The sequence below is a fragment of the Ixodes scapularis genome, unplaced genomic scaffold (assembly GCF_016920785.2).
Source record: "Ixodes scapularis isolate PalLabHiFi unplaced genomic scaffold, ASM1692078v2 PGA_scaffold2__306_contigs__length_199485367, whole genome shotgun sequence".
Lineage (NCBI taxonomy): Eukaryota > Metazoa > Arthropoda > Arachnida > Ixodida > Ixodidae > Ixodes > Ixodes scapularis.
The window spans coordinates 71,309,211-71,335,209 of NW_024609857.1; the positions used below are offsets into that span (position 1 = coordinate 71,309,211).

Consider the following 25,999-nt stretch of genomic DNA (forward strand, 5'->3'; position numbering starts at 1 on the left):
TCCCGTGTATTTATGGGCCCCCGAGGAGGCATAAAAATGTGCGCGCGCCCGCTGGTCAAAGAAAACTGTGACCACCCGGCTACACAGGTTAGATGACGACAGCAACAACGCAGCTGATAATACATAACACCAAGCGAAAACCCTGTTTATACTCCGTTTTACTTTGTGTTGTACCGCAGCCGACGCTACGAGTTATCTTGGCCAGTCCATCGCTAAAAGTGTGTCACGTGGCCTTCCCGTTGGGTACAACTGCACGGGGTATAGCACGATGTCACGTGGCAGGGAGGAAGCACTGGATTGGTTTTGATGCCTCGTAGCATATTCTGCGGTATGTAGTTTAAAGCATCGTTGCATTCAGTTTGTCGCGTCACCGTATTTTTCATTTTTGTTGGTGTTCCCAAAAAATAAAGGCATGCATGAAATTAACAAAAAAAGTAAATTAAACTCGAGACGACGCGCAGTTTATGCCACGCTTGAGCAGTATCACGCAAGGAAGCGCTGTTCAGACCTTTGCTTAAAGGCGGTTAGCTATGCCAGCAGATAATCAACAGAGGCTGTGTGTGGTCCGCGGAATACCCTAGCTGACGACGCCCGCAACAGATAAAGTTTTGTGCGCACGCGCTTAATCTCTCCCGTGACGCCGCATTTTTCCGCGGCACAGCGCTGGCCGTCCCGACGGTCCACGCTCCCTTGATATTATTTAAAAATTGGGCCACTGTACCAAACCACTAATACTAACGCATTAAAAATATCTATGGTGCGACACCAAAATATTTTTTTTAGTCTTAAGAAATGACCCGTAACTTTTTTATAAACTATATTTTTGCAATAAACTAAATCTAATTCGTTCGCAGAAACCAGTGCGCACGTCCACCAGAATGGCAGGGAACATGTTATAATAGAAGTGATATCCTATGGAAAAAACTAAACTCAGTTATAAATCGTACATATACTCCAAACCATATAGAAAAGATAAGCTACAATGGTAACGATGTGACAGGCCAAGCGTTAGCAAATCTATTCAATGAGTACTTTGTTAGTTCAAGCAAAGAAAGTCCTGAGTTAGATGTTTCCAAGCTTATAAGTTCTCGAAACTGCGCGTCCATTTTTCTTAGCTCTGTTACAGACACAGATGTAGTAAACGTATTTAATGCATTAAAAAATAGTAAAAGTTGTGACTGTGATGGTTTGCAAATAAAGCCTGTTAAATACATAATTGACATTATATGCCTTTGCTTGACGCATATATTTAACCTTTGCCTTTTAAACGGCGTGTTTCCCAAGCGGATGCCATTGGCGAAAGTTATAGTTTTATATAAGAAAGGTAATAAAAATGAATTGGGAAACTACCGACCCGTTTCAATTTTGTCAGTATTCTCAAAGGGCCTCGAGAAACTTTTGTTAACTCAAATGACAGCGTTTGCAGATAATCATAGCTTGATCAGCACATCTCAATTTGGCTTCCGCAAACAAAGGTCAACTGAACTTACTCTTCTTCAACAAAAGGAATATATTCTTAAAAATTTCGAAAATAAAAAACGAACGCTTGGCTTGTTCATTGACTTTACAAAGGCTTTTGACTATGTCTTGATTATGACTTGCTTATTAAGAAGTTAGACATGTATGGATTTCGCGGTCAATCAGCAGCGCTTATCAATTCATACTTGTCTTATCGTAAACAATATGTGCATATGAACGGTCATTCATCAGTAGTAATATCAATTACATCAGGCGTTCCTCAGGGAAGCATCCTTGGACCGGTTTTATTCAACCTTTATGTAAATGACGTCATAAGTATATGCCAAACAGCGAAGTTTATAATTTATGCTGACGACACCACTTTATTGTTTACTGGTGATACGGCCACCGAATTCATAGATAACGCGAATGATGCACTCAGGCAACTTGAGAGATGGAGCAAAAGTAACGCTATAAAAGTGAACGTAAATAAAACTAAGGCAATTTTATTCCGCCCAAGAAATTAACAAGTAGATATAACCAATGCAATTTTTTTGAACTCCACTAAAATAGAATTAGTTTCAGCATTTAAAACCCTAGGTATATCTTTCTCGGAGACTATGTCATGGGATGATCATATTAATTTCATTATATCCAAATTATCCAGCGTTGCTGGCTTAATATACCGCAATAAGCATATCTTCCCACGTAGAATAAAACTGTTACTATAGAATCCTTTATTTTATTCCCACATAAACTATGGTCATTTAATATGGGGTACAACCACACTTACCAATTTTCAAAAGGTATTCGTACTGAAAAAAAAGATATTAAGAAGTATTTGCAATGTTTCACTGGAATACCCGGCAGATTTGCTTTTCAATGAACTTGGTGTAATAAAAAAATTGCTTAAGATATAAAATTGAACAAAATATGCACATACGACATCTTGAAGAGTTATCAAATCTAAAAAGAAGAGAATACAGTTATCAAACACGTATAATGTTACCCTTGCAAGTGCCTTTCTCTCGAACAGATTACGGTCGTCAAACCATAGCTCACACACTTCCAACAATTCTGAATCAGCTTTCTACAAATCACATAGAACTTGATAACCTATCAGTGGGCGGTCTGCGGGAAATGATGCTCTCTAGCCGGAACGACCATGACTGAAAGATGCTTTTGAAGGTTTTGTTGTTTTTGAATGTTTTGTTGTATTTCTTATACGAGAGTGGTTTTGTGCAATGTATATTTTTCTTGTGGGTGTATTTCATGTGTTTGCGTTCGAAAACACTGCGGCAGTGTCCTCTTAAAGAGCTCGACTTTGTTCCTAATATACGTGCAAATGATTCTTCCGTGTAAAAATAATGTTGATTTTTTTTTCCATCTTTTTTTTTTCGCTGTTCTGCCGCTGCTGATGTCGTGGGGGCTTGGGACCAGTCAAGCTGTGCTAACAGCTTTTTTTCCAAGCCGCCCTCCAACCTGTACTTTGTTGGAAAATAAACTCCTATTATAACCTATTATTATACCCAAGTTTTGAAAAGAGCGATGAAATTTGTTTTTCAGTATGTGCTCAACTAAGCGGAGCTAACGGCTGTGCCAGGTGCACAGTTCCTTGAGACTGGAGATGGTTCAAGGTTGCATTTTGCGACATCTACATATTAAATACACAATTTTACCACGTTGATTGGGGTGAAGCTCAATTGAAATGAAGATAAAAAACTTTGACTACACGGCGCTGCGAAGGGTTACGAGTAATCAGCACTGAGACGAGACAGACAACCCGACCTACAAACATCGGCGCGAATCAATAACTGGTCTTTTTTTTCCACAGGAGAGTGTAACAAAAAGCGAAAAAAAAGAGAGAAGACATGGGACCCTTAGCAACAGTACCTCATCAACGACATAGAAAGTATTCAGAATAGGTCTGCCAGGTTCGTTCTTAACTCCTATAATTGGCGTCAAAGCGTGACCGGCTTAAAAGAGGAGCTCAAGTGGGAGCTTCTCCAAACTCGCCGTAATTGCCTTCGATTAAAACTACTACACGCGATCCATTACGAACTCTCTGGAATTGATAAAGGAACATACTTACTTGAACCACATTTCATTTCCCAAAGACGTGATCACTCGACGAAAATTAGACCTTTCTCATCCAAAACGGACATTTTAAACATTCTTTCTTCCCGAGCACTATTCAGAGCTGGAATGAATTACCGGAGGAATTAGTGTTAGAGAAAAACAACTCAAACATTTTTCAAGCTCTGCTTGGCCTTTAGCACTCAATGTATGCTGTCTTCGTTATGTGTTATTCCTTGTTACGTGTATATTGGTGCAACAATGAGCGCGTTTCTCTGCGTTACATTTTCGCAGGGCTGGTTTCATGTTGTTCTATGCCTTGCTGCAGGCTGCGAGTGCTTTTACTTAATGTTCTGTGACGCCCTTTGTTTTTCTTCTTTTTGCCCCTCCCCCACTATAATGCCTTCACGGGCGCTGTGGGGTACATGTAATAAATAAATAAATAAATAAAAACAGAGAGAGAGAGAACTGAAAAAAAAACATATAAATATCTAACTGCTGTTTAGCGATTTCCGCCATCAAAAACGCTCAAACTTACGCCGTTGTCACTGAGGTACGTGCGCAAGGCCCGTGCGTTCCTGACGTCCTGAAAAACGCATTCACCACTTCGCCTGTGCTTTCAGCTAGTCAATATGATTGTTTTTTTTTTTTTTTTTTTTTTTTTTGGGGGGGGGGGGGGGGGGGATTGCGTCCCACAACTGTATCTTGCACATTGCGCTGCCAGATTTCTCGGGACTTGCGACAGCTTGCAGATGTTTTTGTGCTCTCGTAGTCTAAACATCCTCCTGTCTGCCCTATATAGGCTTTTCAAAACGCTAGCGGTATTTTTTACGACTCCTTCAGCACAAAAAAAAAAAAAAAAATAGAAACGTTTTTTTTTTTTTTTTTTGTTTTTTTTTTTACTGCAGGAACGCGCAAGGCGTGTGTCAGTAAGCCTTCAATTTTCCTCACAAAAAAAAGAAAAATATAGTTACCTAAAAGAGTGGAACGCAATAGCGTTAACGGGGTCCGTTCGCATCGCCTCCTCGTTGGCTATTCATGCTCTTCCTGCCAATGAGCAGGAAGTGCGGCGGACATGGCCTTGTCAGTAGCGTGTCCGGCTGGCAAGCGAAGAGTGGTGGGTTCGAATACCGCGTACAATTCTTCCCATTCTCTTCAAGGGAAATGAAGTACTTTATAACGCGGAATTATTTGAAACGTGCGTCGACCTTTAATTCGCATGTTCTTTAATAACTTTCATTTCACGGGCTACATCATGTCTCACGTGAGCGTTGTGGGTTGTTTGAAATTCTCTCACGAGATTATGTGGCTGTGACGTTATTACCCTATCGACCAATCAGTAGTTTTCCGCCACAACGCCACCGACGCCGGCCTTTCTGCGACACGGGCGCCTTAACGCTGTCGCGTTAGAAGACCAACGTGTCATGGGCCGCACGCACGCGCTTCGGTGACGACGGCGTAGTCTTTTTTCGTGTCAGTGCCACTAAATCCCAAGCTCCGCCTGAAGCACTAGTAAACATCGCCCCCGTCGTACGTTAGTCAAATTTGGGGGGTTTACGTGCCAGACCAACGACGGGCATCTGGCACGCCCCAGCGGAGGACTGAGGATTAATTTCGACCACCTGCGGATCTTTTGACCTGCAACCGAAAGCTCGGTTACACGGCGCCTTCTCCGCAATAAGCCTCCGTCAGATTGCGGGCACCTCGGTCGGGATTCGAACCCGCCACAGGTCGTACGTTAGGATGCTTTAAGTTAACGCGAAGGTGCGACCAGATATGAGGCATTGTGTTTGTAAAAATATGGATAAAAATACGCCTTCTCAAATAAAAGTAACGATATATTTAACTCCGCACACAAACTGGTATTGATTTGCGAATTTTCATGTCGAAGTGAAATAGCTTTAGTGTGGACTCTCTTTTGCTTGAGTTGCGGCTATATTTAAACACCTACAATCTTGTATAGCGCGCTCTCATTTGGACGCGCATGCTTTTGTTTTAAATATTATTAAATACACATAACTTATGTACGTTATTTTGTTGTCTTTCTCTTACGAACATTACGACAAAATAGTTTATATATAAGAAGCCTTAAATTTATCATGACACAAAACTTACACACTTCTTAGCATGAATTCTTCAAACATCATATACAAACCAAGTTTCACAACTCATACAGTTCTATTCTCTGCAAGGCTATCTGTCTTACTGTTCGTACTATATGTTTGATGACCAGACATTTCTAACGAAACTCTGACGTTACCAGCCTTCCTTTTAGCCCGTCCCCCCCCCCCCCCCTCCCCCCGCCCTTTTTCCGGGTGGCTTACCGCCGAATTCAGAAACGTCACTCAAACTACACTCAAACTGAAGGGCCCGTCCACTTCCTCGAGGAAGGCGCGAGGGCCGGCGCTGGCCAATCGCGAGGACGGATCCGCCGTCGCGATTGGCCAGCGCCGGCCAATCGCACACATACAGTGGCGTATCAAATCCTGAACTATTTAAATACGTGTAGTGACATTCAAAAACTTATCACATCTAGTACTTCAATAAGCAAATTTAAGTGCATACTGAAAAAAAAAAAAACCTTGATAGGAATAGAATCATAAAGAGGAAATCAAATTGAAACTGAAGTGACTGTTTGGTATGGATTGTTCATCTGCGACTTGTTATTCGCAGTTTTTTTTTTTTTCTTTTCAATTGTAATACTATTGGGAGTGCAGAAAAATGTAATGTTGTAAGAGCGTTTTTGATATTTTGTTTAGTTGTTAACGGTAACTATTCTTGTATTACTGCGGCATCGAGTCCTCGTCAGCCCATCTGGTCTTTTGCCTTGAAACTTAAAGAAAAGGTAGGAATGTAGAGCTACTAAACAAGCTACGCTTCAGAGTAACGACACTTACTTTTCTTAGTGGTTAAAATCATGGTGGCCGGTTATCTCAAGCTTTATTTGAAACCACAGGGAACGCTTTTCCGTTTTTCCCAAATGTTTAAACAGTTCGCGACATGACGAAGAAATATTACGTGTTTTAAAAGTAAAACGAAAAGCCAATCTGAAGGCGTCGGTGGTCAGGACACTCTTAACCAGGGCAAAGATCATCTGCTCATTGGAAGAGGGCAGAAGAAAAGAACAAACCGTCATTGCGTACCTTAAAAAAAAGAAAAAACGGTTACACGAGCAGCTTCATCCATCGTATGGCCTGCCTTGTAATGACATGTGCAGCAACAGTCAAGTGCAAATTCCCGCCCAAACTCGCGCATCGGCGTTTCCTATCATAAACGAAACAAGCGAGGTACTGGGACGTGTCCTGGCTAAAGAAGGTATCCAAATGGCGGACAAGTCTGTGCTTACCCTTTGTTGCGATAGGCCTTGGCGAAGGTCACGTCCTTCCTTCGCCTCCCCTTCTTGTCCACCCGGCGGGGTTTGGCCTTCGCATTTAGGATCGGCGACCGGCCGTCTGAGCCGTTGTTGACAGAACACGTCGCCCGGCGCCGCGTGGACGCCGCCACACCTGGGAGCGGAGCTGAGCCGGACTCTTCTCTCTGGCTGCGGGGGTGAGTCCATCCAGGAACCAGCTGCCCTGCCGAGAGAGGATTCCGGGGGACGACGCCGGCGGCGGGACTTCCGGCCGAGTACGTTCGGCTCAAGTTTTCGTCCGGCGCCACTTGCGGATTATCCCGCTAAACCTTTCCCGAGCCAGGACGCCGCATAATGAGGGGATCATCTCCATCACGGTCAACGTCTCACGAGCTGACAGCGGACCCTTCGTCACCGACTCCTGGCGCGGCTTATTGAGGTCAAGAATGCCCCGGCGCCGGATTGGGAAGCCCATCCGACGCTGCAGTGTGTGCGTGTATGTGTGTGCGCGCTCGAGAGGAGTGGGGGCGGGGCCTGAACGTGACGTCCGTTGGCAGTTCGGCCACCATTGGCTGCCAACCGCTGGAACATAAACAGCGACTGTATAAAAAGAGCAAACGAGAGGCCGCGAGTGTGCTCTCCGACGAACAAGAAACTTCTGTACACATGTAATATAAACAGAGTTTATCACGAGACACCCTCCCGTCTCCTGATGTCCCTGCCTGGAGTCGGCCTGCGGTTCCTGTCCTCGTGTTGCGACCGAGGAGTTCCCCATGCAGCCTCAGGCAGGGCCAGGCGAGGACAGGAACCGCAGGCCGACTCCAGGCAGGGACATCAGGAGACGGGAGGGTGTCTCGCGATAAACTCTGTTTAATACATATGTACAGACGTTTCTTGATCGTCGGAGAGCACACTCGCGGCCTCTCGTTTGCTCTTTTTATACAGTCGCTGTTTATGTTCCAGCGGTTGGCAGCCAATGGTGGCCGAACTGCCAACGGACGTCACGTTCAGGCCCCGCCCCCACTCCTCTCGAGCGCGCACACACATACACGCACACACTGCAGCGTCGGACGGGCTTCCCAATCCGGCGCCGGGGCATTCTTGACCTCAATAAGCCGCGCCAGGAGTCGGTGACGAAGGGTCTGCTGTCAGCTCGTGAGACGTTGACCGTGATGGAGATGATCCCCTCATTATGCGGCGTCCTGGCTCGGGAAAGGTTTAGCGGGATAATCCGCAAGTGGCGCCGGACGAAAACTTGAGCCGAACGTACTCGGCCGGAAGTCCCGCCGCCGGCGTCGTCCCCCGGAATCCTCTCTCGGCAGGGCAGCTGGTTCCTGGATGGACTCACCCCCGCAGCCAGAGAGAAGAGTCCGGCTCAGCTCCGCTCCCAGGTGTGGCGGCGTCCACGCGGCGCCGGGCGACGTGTTCTGTCAACAACGGCTCAGACGGCCGGTCGCCGATCCTAAATGCGAAGGCCAAACCCCGCCGGGTGGACGAGAAGGGGAGGCGAAGGAAGGACGTGACCTTCGCCAAGGCCTATCGCAACAACACCTCCGCCGCCACTGAGCTCATCAGGAGGGCAGCAGTCCCACACTGCTGCGCTGACTCGATGAGTGCCTCGCTTTCTTGGGAGAGGGTCCGGTGATCATCTCCTGCCTTGAGACGTAGGCGAGGGTCGGGTACAAATCTCTGGAGTGGGGGACCTCAACTCAGGTCACAAGAGGAAGGCGTGGGCGAGACAAACATAGCAAGTCACGATCCCAGCAGCGACAAGTGCTTCGCTTTCCTCCCCCGATCCGCCAGACCAAAAAAAAATAAAGACAACCCCCCTCCACCTACTACCTAAAATCTCCCTCATTCGACACTCGAGCTCAGGCTGTCACTAAGCCCTTTAAAGTAAACCATACCCTAAACCAGGCAGACAGAAACAAAAGTTATGGTAGCTGCTTTGACGTAAAAACACAATCACAAAATCAAGATGACCCTTTCCAAGGATTTGAAACAAACAAAAAACTTTACAAATTTGTACAATCCGATCATGGAGCTCGTTCACGTCTTAGAAGCCCCGGCTTAGCTAATCAGTGTTCCTCTTTTAGCTGTGCCCCTTTTTACCTCGCGTCGAAGGCCTACTACCGTGAAGCGAGATAAACTTTAGAGCTTGCTAACGCAACGCACTGCGGCTCAACAAAACGCGAAAACGGACTCCCGTGAAAAGAACACATTACGTACCGTTACGTAACTTACATAGGATATATCCCTATGAAATTCAAGCGCGTCCTCCATAAGGCAAACTATACCGAGGATAAAACCGCTTTAAAAGAACTCTACCGCCGACACAACGAACTGAAGTCGAACAACACGCAAAACTCAGACTCCCGAAAAAAGAAAAGCTATTCATACCACTTGCTAAGCCGACTTCAGGAAAAGACATTCAAATTAAGCCTTCCCCTTTTCTGGCGGCCTCTGCCTCGTCCGCTTTCACTGGCGAGAACTAGCGCTCTAACCTACACCCAGTCTGTTCTCGGTGACACTCTCACAAGAAAAGCCCTGGTCCCCAGACTCGAAAGTTTCCTCAAAGCCACAGTCGGAAAGTTCTGACTTGATTTCCGCATCTGACTTAATCTTCCGCTGAAGAACAAGCTGCGAGGCGAGCACGCACTCATAGGACCCGAGGTACTTGGACGAGATGGAGGATTTGTCCAGCAAGGTTCCTGCATTCTGTTGATCATCTCTTCTCGTCGTGGAAGCATGAGACAAATGTGACGGCTTGACTCTCGGCTTCCTTACGCTGCGTGACTCCTCGCAGCCCTCGTTCTTCTCGTCCGAGCGGCTCTGTCTCGTCATTTCCGCATCTAGTGTAGATTTGCTGGTGTCGCCACCAGGCCCGTTGCTCGCACTTCCGGTCTGGATCGATGGCTCCTTGGGATAGGTGTCCTGGCGTTTGCTTTCTCCCGGCCTCGAAGAGAACTTTCTGGAGTTGCGCGCACTGAGCCTCTTAAAGCGCCGCTGCTTCGAACCTTTTTGCTTTTTCAGCTTTGGCTTCCTAGCGTCACCGCTGTGCTCCTTGCTCCTCCAGCCGCTGTCGGCTGGTGCTTTCTTGGGGTGGATATCTTCACGATTTCCGTCTCCCAGCCCAGACGACGGCTTTCTCTTTCTGGAGTTGCTCCTCTTCAGCTTCTGGTGACGTTGTTGATTGGATGGGGCCGGGCCGGATTGGAAGGCACCGACCCTGCGCAGCCTTCTCTTCTTGGGTCTCTTTTGAGTGAACGGCCCGCTCATGTCGGCGCCTGAATTGTCGCCATCAGACTTGCCGTGCCATGATCGTGATGACCTCTCGGACCGCCTGCGCTTCGGATCTTCTCGCTTGCCCAGACTTAACTCTTCCTTGTCGCAGCCAAGCCCCTTGCTTTCGCAGCCGCTGTCCGTCAATACTTCCTTGGGATGAATATGCGCGGGATTTCTGTGTCCCAGTCTCGACGACAGCTCCCTTTTTCGAGACTCGCCTTCGCCAGATTTCCAAAAATGCCCTTCATCAGAAATGTCCGCACCAGGACGGAAAACGCTGATCTCGCGCTGCCTCCTCCTCCTATGTCTTTTCCGTCTGGACGGACACCCGATGTCGTTCTGCGATGGAGACGAGGTTTTCGAGGGACCCTGCTCCGGATTTTTCTCATCCAGCCTGGTTTTCTCCGCGCTCCCCTTGGATCCTTTTCTCTTGCAGCCGCCGCCGGCTGATGGATCCTTGGGATGGGTGCCTCCGCGCTTCCCCCTTCCCGGCCTGGACGACTTCTGCTTCTGGCTCGACGCGTCGCGCATCTGTTGACGTTGCTGATCAGAATCGTTCGGAGCAGGACGGAAAGCGCTGACCCTGCGCTGCTTCCTCTTCTGTTCCTTCTTTCCAGAAGGACGGCTCGAACAGGACGCTTTTTCCGAGCACCCCTGACTCTGGTCTCGCTCGTCCAGCCCTGGCTTGGTCTCAGAGTTCCACGGGGGACGGCCAGGACGACCCACTTCCTGCTCCGCCTCCCCATCCGCTGACTTCTCCACGTTGCTTTCCTCGAGTTGGATAGACTTCCGCGGCGGCATCACCATGCTGGCCTTGTCTTCGTCCCCCAGGAAGCAGACGTCAGATGCTTGAGAGGCCTCTTCTCTTCCTTTGGCGGGATCCCCTCCAACTTCCAGCACTTCAGGTCTGGAGTCGGCGTTGTGCGGAACGGCGTCGGTAGTCCCGTCGGCACGAAGACCCTGGTCGTCGGTTAAATTGAACTCTTCCTCTTCAACCTTTTCTTTCTGACCCACCGTCTCTGCCGCTACCTGACGCGTTCTAGCTCCGCTTAGTGCAACCGCTCTTTCCCTCCTGGACACAAGGTCTTTTTCTCGTGGCTTCGGATCACCCTCGTACGTGAACCAGTGAGGAAATGTCGCTGCTAGGTACTTCGAGTCTGTGACCTCTACTACTACCGTTCTTCTTTGAGACCGAACTTCTTGCATCAACGTTTCAATCTCGAGCCTTTTCTCCGCCAATTCACGAACCCGCTTCTCGCGTTCGCGTTCGCGTTTTTCGTCCCGCTCCTGCTTTTCAGCCTTCGCTCTTTCGTCCCGCTCCCGCTTTTCAGCCTTCGCTCTTTCGTCCCGCTCCTGCTTTTCAGCCTTCGCTCTTTCATCCCGCTCCTGCTTTTCAGCCTTCGCTCTTTCGTCCCGCTCCCGAATCAGCTCCCAAGCCTCCTGAAGCTCTACGTCGGACACTTCCTTTTCGCGAAGTAGCTCCATGATCGGCTTTCTTCGCCTTGCCTGCCCCACGCTTATGCCAAGCTCCTCGCATAGCGCCACCAACTCAGGAATGCGTAGCTTACAGACTTCCATGATCCCGAGTGTCGCAATCTCCCTCCCCTATCTAACTCAGTCAGCTTGAACTTCGCTTTTTCTGAGCCGAAAGGGCAGCCTTCTACTCGCGTACCTAACACTGAGCAAAAGGTCTGGCAAATCAAGGGAAAATTGCAAAGCACTCACCCGTACCAGGAACCATAAGCAGGCACGTCATCCCGCCGCTGCCAACCAGTTGTTGCGACCGAGGAGTTCCCCATGCAGCCTCAGGCAGGGCCAGGCGAGGACAGGAACCGCAGGCCGACTCCAGGCAGGGACATCAGGAGACGGGAGGGTGTCTCGCGATAAACTCTGTTTAATACATATGTACAGACGTTTCTTGATCGTCGGAGAGCACACTCGCGGCCTCTCGTTTGCTCTTTTTATACAGTCGCTGTTTATGTTCCAGCGGTTGGCAGCCAATGGTGGCCGAACTGCCAACGGACGTCACGTTCAGGCCCCGCCCCCACTCCTCTCGAGCGCGCACACACATACACGCACACACTGCAGCGTCGGACGGGCTTCCCAATCCGGCGCCGGGGCATTCTTGACCTCAATAAGCCGCGCCAGGAGTCGGTGACGAAGGGTCTGCTGTCAGCTCGTGAGACGTTGACCGTGATGGAGATGATCCCCTCATTATGCGGCGTCCTGGCTCGGGAAAGGTTTAGCGGGATAATCCGCAAGTGGCGCCGGACGAAAACTTGAGCCGAACGTACTCGGCCGGAAGTCCCGCCGCCGGCGTCGTCCCCCGGAATCCTCTCTCGGCAGGGCAGCTGGTTCCTGGATGGACTCACCCCCGCAGCCAGAGAGAAGAGTCCGGCTCAGCTCCGCTCCCAGGTGTGGCGGCGTCCACGCGGCGCCGGGCGACGTGTTCTGTCAACAACGGCTCAGACGGCCGGTCGCCGATCCTAAATGCGAAGGCCAAACCCCGCCGGGTGGACGAGAAGGGGAGGCGAAGGAAGGACGTGACCTTCGCCAAGGCCTATCGCAACACTCGCCTGGCCCTGCCTGAGGCTGCCTGGGGAACTCCTCGGCATAGGTCGGCATTTTAAGCTGTCCTCACTCAAACTCACGATCACTATTTCTTCTTCAATCAGAACTCACGCCCACTCACGATCACGATTTATTCAAAATAGGATCATCACCCGGACTCACCCTCACAACTCAACGCAAAACCAAAACTCACTCGCCGTCATCATCACGGTCGTCACGCTCACAGATCATCACGGTCATCACGCTCACAGGTCATCACGAATCATCAGACTCACAGGTCATCACACTCACAGTTCCTCATGGTCCTCACACTCACAGGTCATCACACTCACAGATCCTCACGGTCCTCATTCTCACAGGTCATCACGGTCCTCACGGCACTCACACTCTCAGCTCCTCACGGTCCTCACTGTTACAGGTCATCATGCTCATCACACTCACAGGTCCTCACACTCAGCTCCTCACGGTCCTCACACTCGCAGGTCCTTGCGGTCCTCACACTCACACAGGTCCTCACGGTCCTCACACAGGTCTTCACGCTCATCACACTCACGGGTCCTCACACTCACAGGTCATCACGCTTGCCGGTTGCTTTCTTTGTGCTTTTCTTTTGTTTCTCTCAAGCCTTTGGTTTGTCTTCGCGTGAGTCGTGCGGCGGGGAAACTTCTGAGCCACTAATCCAATTTGAAAGAAATGTACTATGTTAATGTTTATGCTCCGCACATTTCTACCAAATTTCGTAAACCTGGATGAATTACGAAAGAAACTAAATGCAAGCTGACTAAAGTGGGTGCGTTTAACTTTCGCCTGCTGACCAGGGCGGCGGGAAAACAGAAACGCGCCTTCCGACAGGTTACACAGACAATGTCGCAGTGATTAGAACATCGCCTCGCTGTGCATACCTCGCTCATTTGTACACAGATAAACAATTACTACATATATCACCTCCGTTTCTTTTTTTGTGCCACCCACAGGTACTTCTACGGAAGTTTATGCAGAATGTATATATAGTAAGCATATGGGCATCGACCCATATTTTTTTTTGTGTGTGTGTGGGGGGGGGGGGGGGGGGGAGAACGGTTATACTAGGTAGGGTGGTTGCACGTGACGACGGTTTGAAATCTCACCGTAATCCCTGTTCACAGTGGTGTCTGTCAGTCGTATGCTATTCTATGAACAGAGGCCGCGGTGGCCGAGTTTTCTTCTCACTTGAGTTGCTTCTGATTTTGTTGATCGACCGTGCTTGCCGGAGTAGGCTGCGATTTAAGGAGAATCATCGGCTGGCACTGTTTTTCAGTCATCTCGGCCTTTACAAAATACTGTCAGCATTCATTATCTTGATACATGCAGCCGTCCTTAAATTGATTTCGTTTGGATTGGTTTGACTTTGGCATGACTTTGCTTGGTTTGGTTTGGAGTGGTTTGGGGGTTTGCGGCCCTCCCCATGTGGTTCTTTGTCGCGCTCTCGATCATGTAGGGCGCGCCACTTTTCATGTGGCAAACCGCGTCATTCTTGACACGCAGTTTTATAATGGGCAATCAGTTCGTCGAGCAAGGTTCCATAGACAGATTGTTTCATCGACACTGCGATGTTTCATCGGCAGATCGTTTCTTCAACATTTGTTTCATCGATGTGTCATCCGAAGATCGTTTCTTCGACATTCGATGCTCGACAGAGCTTATTACTCAGCCACCATATTACTACATTTCGTCGACACTTTTTTTGTTCGTTTCGTTTTACTCGTACGTCTAACGACATTTCTCTTTCTCTCTCTTTCATCGACGCGGCGTTGGCTCCTTGACGTCATGCGTTCTTCGCGTGTTCGCAGCGCACTACGGTGTCCGCTTCGGACAGGGCGCAGGTGGCGCAAGCGCAAATGCTCCTCACTCTTTGTACGCATGCAGTGCAGTGTGCTGTGCGTGGTGTTGGCTGTGCGCTTACGTCGCTTACGTTGCTGGAGTGGTGCGTGCGGCGCGGCGGCCTTTTGCACACGTATGACCGTTTGGCCGCGTGCTCGGCCTGTCTAGCGGATATTGGTTTACGAAAGGAGCGTGCCCTATAGGGGAGGGGAGGGGGGAGGGGGGGGAAACTGAGGCTCGGAGCTCGGCAGCCAGACGGTCGGACGTAATTGTTGCTTTCTGTCGTGCTTTTGGCCGCGTGCACACTTGACGCTCGCGAGATGCTGAATCATTCCAAACTTTTTCTAAAAGGAGTTTTTCTCGACGCAGTGGTGGCTTAGTATACCGCTCATTTTTGTAGCGTCATGTGAGGCTTATTTTGTGCCCAGTAATGCCCGCGAAATTCCAAAACTGACGTTTTGCAAGTGTTCCGAAATAGGTAGTGACGTAGAGGTTAATCTGTCGGTTTCGGTAGTCTTTAAAAGTCAATAAACGAGGTATTTGCATTGTTATAGAGTCGGAGCATAAGGAGTTTGAGCGAATATAGGGGGCACTCCGATCGATCCAACATGGCGGAAAAGAGGGGGTAGATTTGCGGCGCCCGTAGATCGGTAGCGTATAAATTAAACAAAGCGTGCTGTTCTGTTTGTTTACGTGTGCGAGACGATCATCGCTTCAACCAAGACCTACCGTGATGCTACAAATGAAGTGCTCAAGCCAGTCGAAGGCAAGCAATCTTGCCATAGTCAAGATATGTGTGCAAGTGTTCGACGTGAGCTCTCACGCTGGCGCAGCTGTCATCAAGTTGAACCGAATGTACTTGGGTCCAAAGAAAGGTGCACATCAACAATGTTGGCGCGTTGAAACTATGACGCGTACTTTATCTAAAACTAAACTTATCGGTCTGCGGCTACAAACATTTTCGTTGACGTTGCTTAGATGAAGTAACCATTCAGGCCTCGCATTAAACGGTGTCGCGAACTCTTCGGTTGTTCTAGTTAATAGTGCTAAAAAGCGGTTGGATGGAAAGTATGACAGCTACAGAATACAAGGGACGACTGAGGTCTTTATCCTGCGTTCTATGTATGGAAACATCGGTATCCTTGGTGTTATATTGCGATCACCTGGTCGCCGATCGTCCTGTTTTTATGCATAATGTAAACAAGCCCCGGAAGCGCCAATCTCATTTCGATGTGCTTGTGCACCCCTACAAGCCTCCTTTTGGCTCTTGTGGAAAGCTTTATTGTAATATCAATAGTCTCATCGGCCGTTCGGGTTGTATGTACCACGGTGATATCTGCTGTGTGCAAAGGTAAAGCTTTTTTAACTTTTTTTTTCTTTTTACAAAAGAGGGCGAAGTTTCTGAACCAAGAGTAACCTAAGCTGATATTTGAGTGTGCTCAAGAATGAATGGCAAAAGGTGCTTATGCTAAGTGGTAGATGTACACAGTTAATTTTCTTTTGCCTCTGCATTGTAAATTGAAAGATATGTATCAGCAGAAGGCACGTGTCCTTTTTAAAATGTATTTTATTAGGGCAAAAATAGGATTTCATACACAACCGAAGAGTTCGCAACACCATTTAATGCGAGGCCTGAATGGTTACATCATCTAAGCAACGTCAACGAAAATGTTTGTAGCCGCAGACCGATAAATTTAGGTTTAGATAAAGTATGCCTCATAGTTTCAGCCTCAAACGCCAAACATTGTTGATATGTACCTTTCTTGATGACAACTGCACCAACGTGAGAGAGCCCACGTCGTCGAACACTTGCACCCATATCATGACTAGGGTATGGCAAGATTTCTTGCTTGAAGTGAAGATCATCTCGCTACGACTAGCTACGACCACACACCGCAGCGATGCAGGCGTCGAAGGGGCGCAACGCAGTCAGTCGCCGTCACCCGACGCTGCTCGTTTGACATTCACGGCTTTCCGCCCAGGTGCTTCGTTTGTACTTGGAACCAAGTGTTATTTTCTGTGCTTGTGTCTGTGCTCAGTGGCTGGATATGGGCCTCAAGAGCAGTTCTTCAGGCTCAATAGCATTCGCCGAAGAACTTGCGAAGAAAATGCCACCCAGGAAAAAAAGCACGAAGACACAACGCACCAGCTTGGTGGACTATGCACTGGTCGCGGAAGCCAGGCCCTGCGGAGTATACACCAAATGCAAACTATCTAAAAAAAAATCATTTTTAGGTTCAAATTGGTTTCTGCGGACTAAACGCCTCGACACTGCCTGTTATTATGCATTGTATATTCACCACTGTTTGTTGCGGCTTGAGACTGCCTTCCTGTAATGATGCAGAGGGGTCAACTGAACCTTGAAATAAACATATTTAAGCACATCTAGACACGATGTTCCTTAAAGCCAGATGGTCAGGGAAAAGGTGTGCCGTTACCTAATTTGCCAACAGCACACCAATGGTCACAATCAAAACTCACCGAGTCAATGGGCAGTTTTCCACCGCATTATCGCCGTGTAATCACCCATTTGGTCCATTAAAAACCTTGAGGCTGTAGCCACCAGCACACCCATTCTAGATCTGGAAAGCTTATGCTGTAGACGAAATTCCCATATCATCACATTTTTAGCAAACTGAATGGTCCCACCTGTTACACTTTTAGCTTTGGAAGTAAACCAGTTCACGATACCACCAGCAGCATACATCGTGCCAAGCATTAGTGCCGCGTGTGGCAGCAAAATGTCCTAACTAGGGAAGCAAACTTAATCGATCGTGTTGATTAAGGCACCTAAATACGGGAGAAATTATCAATCAATCAAAGAAGGACCCTCGAAACGGAAGTTTTCTCGCCGAACGAACATTACTTTTTATTGGGCGTTCCGCAATGTAAGGCCGAAGACATTCACTCCGTGATCGGTACAGAAGCATTTGCTCAGTAGTCGGTCGTGCGTGATAAAAACAACAACAAAAACAAAGGTGGATTAGAAACGCGATAGATTCGCCTTTGCACGGAGTACTTAAACTTAAAATCGTGTCAACATAAAGCGACTATGGCCCGCCATGCTAGCAGCTATCTTAAATTTTACCCGTGTAGTCGTCACACCAGTGCACCAAACGAAAGCGTTGCTGCAAGCACCTCCGCCGTCAACTTTGAGTCGCTGTTGAGTCTGAAGAACTGCTCTATGAGGTCCATATCCAACCACTGAGCACATACACAAGCACAGCAAATAAAACTCGGTTCCAAGTACAAGCGAAGAATCCTGGGCGGAAAGCCCTGAATGCCAAACGATCTGCGTCGGGCGACGGCGACTGACTGCGGTTGCGCTCACTCGACGTCTGCATCGCTGCGGCGGGTGGTCGTAGCTAGTCGTAACAGATCGTGTCCGCTCTGTTGCTCGTACCGGAACACTAAAGCCGCGTAATATTCTTGCTGCTGAAGTTTGTAAGCCTACGTTCGTGGCCAACGCATTTACACAAAGCCAACGCCCAGCTAACCTATCCCCCTCTTTCTCTTTCGGCGACCGGCCGCCAGGGCGGTGACATCGTCGCTGAAACTCCTCAATCGCCTACGTCGTCTTCTTTGCCATAGGGCAGCTGACCGCTTCTACGTGCGCGAGCTCTCGCTGGAAGCGTAATCCTATTTATATAGTGCTCATCCGTGTGTACTGTAGCGAATATTTCAGGCCCAACATATCAATAGTTTATTGTTATCAACCAGGGGCCCTAAACTCGTCAAACACAAAGTTGGAGCCGAAAGTTTACAGAGCGCGCTGATTGGACGTTGGCAAAAAAAGCGCGAAGTCATCGTCGTGATAGACCAATCGGTGCGCTCCGTCAACTTCGGCCCCAACTTTGTGTTTCACGAGTTTAGGGGCCCAGGAAAACGCAATATTTGTAAACACCCCCCGACAAAGAAAGAAAACGAGAGCTCGCCGTTCGCTTTGACCAACGTTGGCTTTGACCAATAGACCGATCTCACCAACCGTCAAGAGCGTGCGTGACGCAGCCATAGTTGTACTTCACAGGAGGCAGCGGTAGTGCACGAGACGGCTCGTCTCGTGCACTACCGTGGCGTTTACCCTCGTGCGGAAAGATCACAGTTCCCGCAATTCATTGCGACAGAGGAGGCATTGCGAAACTGGCGATGAGGTCGGTCTATTATCCCAAGCCCGGTTCACAAATCTGCGTTTCGAGCGACAGAAACGACAAAAACAACACGAACGACATGACAAAGGGGACGATTATGTTCGTATTACAGAGCGTGGCAGATAATGTAATGAGCAGCTTTGTCAAGCAATCATGTGTCACGGTTGTCCCGGTGTCATGTCGTTCGTGTCGCTGCTGTCTTTCCTGTAGCTCGGAAGGCAGATGTGTGAACCGGCCTTTACGAGCCTACTCTGATGGTACGCTTGAACGTCACGGAAAATCGGTCTCCTCGCCTTTTCGAGGTGTCGCCACGGGTACGAATACTGGCGGGGTATTAAGTGATTTGTTCGGCACACAAGCGTCACTACAGGTTATGACTCTGTCAACATTGCCTGAATCCTATTCTAATTGTAAAATAAAATATCGAAGGTGTCTTCCCGGGCACAATGTCCACCCATATCAAAATCGAACTTGGCGGTTTTTTTTAATGCAATATTTAGCATTATTTCGCGCATTAAGTTCCCGGAAATTAGCAGCACATTCGGGAAATTGAAGTTGAGTGTTTTTTTTTTTCATAACTCGCGGAAATGATGACAAACGGTTTCTCCGGACATTTAGTTGCAAATTCACAAGATATATTATAATTTATGTTGCATAATTATCAAATTCGTGGCCTTTCTGTAACCATCGGTTCGAGACAGATTCTCTGTCGCTCGGTTAACTAGTGTTCATTCAACGCAGTAGCGCACTTCAACGAACCGCTGATCAGTCTTGCTGTCCGCTACACCATTGTAAAAATTCATTACGGGCTTGAATCATCGCGATATGTGTCATATGCCTTCCAACGATAAGAAGTGTTTCAGAATTGAATTGTAAAAAGTTGGTTATCAGATGTATTATTTTTGTTTTACAAGAGATTCTTGCCTCACTCTGAGCACCTATGCATTAGACCATAACAACGTAAAAAAGAAACATGAATAAACAACGGCCAAGGGGAGCACAGCTTCACGCACGAAGCCCGAGAAGCCCGGGCAATTGGCGCCTCGGAGTCGCGTCCAGCCGGCGCGCCGGCAACCCGGCCGTGGCCGTGGGGCAGGCGCCGCGACGTTGCGGCCACTGCGCGCCTCCGTCAGCGAAGGCACACGGCACACGGCGAATTCTGCGAATCCCGATGAGCCAGTAGATTTATTGGAGTAAGACACATGGCAGCGTCTCACAGGCGTCCATTCAAGACGCCTCCTGTCTCTATGCGACGCTCTAATTGGCCCACTGAGTCGTAGCTTCCACAGTTTGCTAAGTGTGCCCATAAGCAACCAGCAATGCAGCTTGGAATGTTGGCACGACACGTTGCGCTATCTAGCGACTGAAAAATAAAACAACTTGGATAGTCCAGGACGGCCTGGGTCGCGAGGACTGTGGGCGGGCGCATTTAGAAACCGCGTGTGAACGTGGCATTTTGGATCGGCGTGAGCCTTTTTGGAACTCTTTTTTCATAAAATTGAGTCTCAACTTCACGTCTCTATGACCTTTCCGGGTTCCTGTGACATCTCCCCTAAGCCTAGAGTTTTCCCCAAAAATAAACGCCGCTACTGCTGCGTGAAGGACTGCCACGGTCGTGCAGGTGACCCAAGCGTCAGACTTTACCGCTTCCCTTTAAGACCTTGGGAAGCGACACGGCGACAAAGTGGATTACTGAAGTGCGATGCATCAAGTAAGTGAATTTTACATTAATTGTTGAAGTGAACGAAAATAGATGTGCAGGCTTGGAAAGTGGTCTGACAGACTCCTTTTGCAAAATAACGTATTTATACTAGTTTTTTTTACGAGTCTCTGAGACAACCATTTAGAGAAATACAGTAGGAAAAATTGGGAGGCACTCACTTGATCGAATGACGTTTTAGCGAACGCCCACGTTTCATCGAACGACACTTTAGCGAATAGTCGGACGCCGCGAAGCGGCTATAGTGCGCTGTGGTGTGTGTTATCATGTGCAACCAACTCGCCCAAGCTGCTACGTTAACGCGAAGCGGCGTTTTCGGGTGGGCCAAGTGGGTTCATAGTTTTGTAATGAGCTGGCGCAGACTGTCGCCGCGAAGCGGCGCAAAGCGCAGCGCGACGGATGGGTTAACGCGCGCCCCCATTATTCGCTAAAACGTCCATTCGCTCAAATGTCGCCGTTCGCTAAAATGTCATTCGCTCTTGTGATATGGACCCGGAAAAATTGGGCCGATTGTTGCTTCGCTTTGACGTCGAGAATCAGGCGATCAGGTCTTCAAGCGAGATGCCCTTCGACCTGTTCCCGGCACTCGTAGTTGTAGGCGTGCATTTGGTTGCGACCGCGCGCGCCGTTCGGCACGCGCGGTTGCAACCAAAACCTTTTAAGCATGCAAGTTTTTAAATAGTGGATTTTCGTAGAACAAATTTTTGTTTGTTTCGGCTACCACATTTAATGCTGAGTCTGGTAACAAATGTGACGGCGTGCGGAAAACAGGATGCTTACTTTTTTTCTGGGAAAAGCTCATGCGAAGCGTAAATATCCTTCTCATATCCTGTCGCCAGACTTGTGCACTGTTCTCTAGCACGGAGAGTTTGGTTCTAATTACCCACATTTTATTCTAGTGTCGTGGGGGCGCCGGGAGAAGATGAGGACGGTCGAGCGAGGCGCGAGCGGGGGCCAGCCGGCGAGGAAAGAGGAAGAACGTGCTGCACGAGGCTGGGGCCGGGCAGGAACGATAGAGCCGTTCTGGCTGGTCCGGCCCATGTCGGTCCCAGGAGCGTTCCACCAGCGAGCTTCGGATCAGGACCGGCGGAAACGGCGAGCCTGGCCTTATCGGCCTAGTCCATGACGGTCCAGGAGTGGTTCTGCAGCGAAACTCTAGCTGTGATAGCCCGGAACAGCTAGCGTACGCAGTGCGTGGGAAGGACGATCCGCAGGCGTGGACACGGACTCCGACTGCCAGCTATGGACGACGGGCGACAACTAGGGTCGGCGGGTCCGGACTGCCGGCTCTCGAAGACGGGCAACCGGGAAGTTCAGTAAACCTATTCGCTGCCTTCTCGTTGCGTTGTGTCACTTCCTGGGAGACGAGCGAATCACAGACCGATCGGGCGGCGATTATTATAGAGCGACGCCGCAAGCGCACGAAGACAGTTCAAACAGGTGTCCAAATGACAGCTTCAGATTATGCTCTCAACACTTGGACCTATCAAGGCTCCCGATGGTCTTAAAAAACCGCATAAAATAAAAAGGGACATGGCGCGCACGTGCACACGGGGACTGCTGAAATCGGGTTCGCCGCCGCTCGCCACGGCCCGACGGGCAGACTAGCCACTGGCCGACCCATTAAGAGAGACCGGCCCCTCCGCTTGTGGCGCCGAATGCAGCACTCTCGTGGCGCCGCCTGGCCATTGCCGGCTGGCTGTCCTGCACTTGCGCCATCTTGCCCCAAACAACACTTAAAAGCATGATATCGCACAATGTGAAATACCTCACTCGAAGCTTCGATCGATCATGACACCGCCTTTGTCGCACTTCCTGAGTGATGACTCATTGCGAAAGGTACGTTGAGGTGCGCGGAGAAATGAAATTCCGGGTGCTGATGAGGATCATGCGAGTCATTTAATTTTATTGCAGCCGTGCGAACGTTATAGTTGACGCAATCATAAAATTCTGTGCCCACTGACACCAACTTGACAACAGGAACCGAAATACACACGAACCTTTCTTTGCCACAGAGAGAGGAGCGCTAGCCGTTTGGAGCGCTTCCTTAACTCCGACGTTACCGCGCCGCCTCGAGGCGCCGTCAGTCCGTTGGCGTCTCGCAGTCTGCCGTGAAGCGAAGAGCGAACGCCGAGGAGAGACGAAAGCGACCCCCCGCCCCCCCTTCCTCATACTCCCTCTGCCCTCTACAGCTGGTTGACACATTGCGGAGGGCGCTGGCAAGGAGGAGCCTGCAAGAACAAGCACCCCCCCCCCCCCCTCCTCCGCCCTCCACAGGAACCGGCGCGTTCACATGGCGAAGGAGCAGGCGAGCGACACCCAAACCAACTCTGAAGGCCCGAACCCCACGCAGTACTTGCGAAGCGAGAGTCTCCTCGCCCACTAAGACGGCCCGGGAGCTCACGTGACCAACCCAGCTAAGAATATACCAGCGCTCACCGCGACTCATCATGGCCATGGGCCTCAGGCTCACGCCATCACGCAGACTAATGCGATCACCGGACTCATATCCACCCAAAGACTCACGTCTTGATTCAGGCTCATGCTCATGAGCCTCGAAACTCACAATCACACTCAAGAGACCTCAAAACTCACACTCATGAGTACTTCACTTAGCGCTCAAGCTCACACTCACACTCAAGAGTTGTAAGAACTAACAATCACACTCACGGTCAAACTCACGTTCATGAGTTCGCAGGGCTCACACTCGCACTCACACTCATTAGTTCTCAGAACTCGCGATCACACTCGCGATCAGACTCACGCTCATCAGTTCTCAGGACTCACGCTCACACTCACACTCATAAGATCACGTACCTCACGATCACACTCACACTCACAATCACAATTTTTCGAGACTCGCGGCCTCACTCACGATCACCTCAAATCTGATGGTGAGCGTGAGTGATCGTGAGTGATCGCACTCATGAGTGAGAATGCCGAGGTATGCTCCTCGGTCACAACACCTTGGACGACTCATGCCACGCCCAAAAGACCGTACAGCTAAAGACAGAGCCTAAGGCGTTATATATGAAATTATTGCGGGGTTTGCACGGCCTCATACATCGGCGAAACATAGAACTTTATAGAAAGAATCTGTCGGCACAAAAACGACGTATGCAAGTTTGATCATGCACGTGGCGCGGTCGCTGAGCCCTGCGACGTCAAGGACCATCGTATTAACTTTAACATCACAACAACACATGCATTATTGACGTTGAGACGAATCCCGAAAGAGATTGTTACTCAAATCCTGGCATATTCAGATAACAACACAGAACATCAATCGGTCTCTCGGAGCTTTACCATCCGCATATCTGAACGGGCTTTGTCACTTTATTGAAAAGGTACAGCCGTCGAAAAAGACCAGATACCCACCGTAGAAGAAAAAGAAAACGACACTGCTCCCTAACGGCCATAGCCGTAGTCGCCCCTGAAGAAGAGGCCGGATTGGCTTCGAAACGTAGGGTCCCGATAGAAGGGCTTGTTTGGTGTTTTTAATAATATTACATGAGCTTCCAAACACCGAATCTAATGCCGAGAATGTCGCACTTTTGAAGTGTTTTGCAGATGAATCTGCTTTGTACTACGCACCAAAGTGGCGGCGCCCTCAAAAATATCAATACACAGAGTTCCGATACTCTAAGCGTAGCTCATTTAGAGGCTCTGGTAGCAAGCTTGCGCTGAAACCGGGACAAGCGGAACTCCTCCCTGCCTTTCTCATTATGTCGGTGACTAGAGCTGATCTCTGCATTCTTCCAGGCGATTTTGCCTACTACGATACAGATGACCGAGTTCACTTCGTGGAACGAATCAAAGGAATGATCAAGTGCATAGACCAACAGGTAGTGCCTACAGAACTCGAAGTGCTGCTCGCCAAACATGGCGGTATCGCCGAGGTGGCTGTGCTGGGTGTGCCACACCAGGTCTACGGAGAAGCACCGGCCGCCATCGTCGTGCCCAAGAAGGAGATCGAGAACGTTGGTGGAGCAATGGAAAGAGAAATCAAGGATATCATTGCAGGTATCTCAAATTCATTACCCAGTTGAACGGTGTTCAACTTTAAATTACAGGGCATTTTCTCAATGAAAGATGCTCTTTGAATGCATATCGTCCCGATTTTTTTCGTGATTTTAAGGTCCCCCTCGCGAAATGACTAGTGAAAGCACATGTATTTATCTGTCAGATGCGAGCGAGGTTTGTATTTTGACTAACTCCTTATAATATAAATGAGAGTTTGTGTCTTTTATAATTGTTCAACTAAGACAACTGCTACATATTCCTTTCGATGAAATGACCCAAATGGATGTCTCTGGGACCTTCGTTTTAATATCGCAAATTGATTCTCAAAGAACAGTGAAAGCGTACCCTTTTCTCTCTCACGATGCACCAGTCACTTATTTCAGAGGAAAAGTGTTCTTCGACTAGGGGGTTTAAAAGTCTTGGTGGACATTCTAATCACATCTTAACATGACACGTATCCTACGTCCTCAGCTTTTCTATGTCTATCAGCAACCCTTTGTGACTTCGCATATTGAAGATCAGTACCTTCAAATATCGAACTGCCTACCGGAAAGAAAGAAAACTCCGAACAATGGTTTGTATTGCTAACGCTAGCTATGATTCTAATTTAATCTCTACCGAACATGAATTCACAGCTCGCTTAATGTCGCAAGACCCTTGTACAATGGTAAAACGCAGGCAAGCTGGTAGAAGTAGAACACAAACAGAGCGATCCTGATCCTTTCCGTAGAGGTAGTTGACGAGAAGAAAAATTTTGATAAGAATACATAGCTTGCACTGCCGTCACTTGATCTTGATCAAATAACATATCGGGAGAAAAGGCGCATGAGAGCGTAACTTTCGCTGCGTTAACGAGGCGCTTCTGGGGACCAGAAAGAAGAGCGGGCTAATGTCACATGCAAGCTACGTATACAGATGAAAATTTTCCGGGTGTGATATAAAATCTGAAGCGTCCCCCCCCCCCCCCCTCCCCCATATTAAGATTTTCAGTAAAAATTGCACTTTAGGGGTTTCCAATTAGGTATGCTCGCCGCTTACTCTGGAAAATAGTTCACGACCACTTTTAAGAATGTTTGTACCTTTTCAGTCCGCATTTTTTTCTCTAAAGAGCGCTCTCTACTCCCTCCGAAGGAACCTGTGCTGAGCACAAGCATCTCTACGGATGCGTCTTCTTCGTGGAAGCTCTTCCGAAAACGGAGAACGGAAAGGTTCAGAGGAAAACACTTTTCGATACTTGGGCTAAGTGTACCCGGCTGCCTCTATAACGAACAAGTGAACAACTCCCTGCAGCCAATTTTCTTCAGCCAGCCTATATGAGAGCTTTGGAATTGGTCGCTTCAGTGTATCTTGACCTGGTATTGTGGGATCCGTCTATGACTTTTCTCAATAAATATTAGACAGGTATGGGCAAAATGATTTCCGAAATGTATTGAATCAAATGCTTAAAAAATGTATTTCCGCATCTTCATATTCGTTTTCAAATACATTTTGTGCTTAACAACTTTC

At 48.7% G+C, this 25,999-nt stretch overlaps 1 protein-coding gene across 1 annotated transcript; it reads left to right on the plus strand.

Moving 5' to 3' along the window:
• Positions 1–24,195: 24,195 nt before the first annotated feature.
• LOC120845929 (acyl-CoA ligase lcsD-like) lies at positions 24,196–25,758 on the plus strand. Its single transcript, XM_040217488.1, has 2 exons — positions 24,196–24,493; positions 25,625–25,758. Exons 1-2 carry the CDS (start codon positions 24,196–24,198, stop codon positions 25,756–25,758), a joined length of 432 nt encoding a protein of 143 aa, XP_040073422.1.
• Positions 25,759–25,999: the final 241 nt, after the last annotated feature.

Excerpts from the sequence above, each read along its gene's own strand:
- LOC120845929 (XM_040217488.1), top strand. The coding sequence starts at position 24,196 with ATGTCGGTGACTAGAGCTGATCTCTGCATTCTTCCAGGCGATTTTGCC. Across the intron at positions 24,494-25,624 it reads AATCAAGGATATCATTGCAG|GAACCTGTGCTGAGCACAAG; the intron begins GTATCTCAAATT and ends CTCCCTCCGAAG.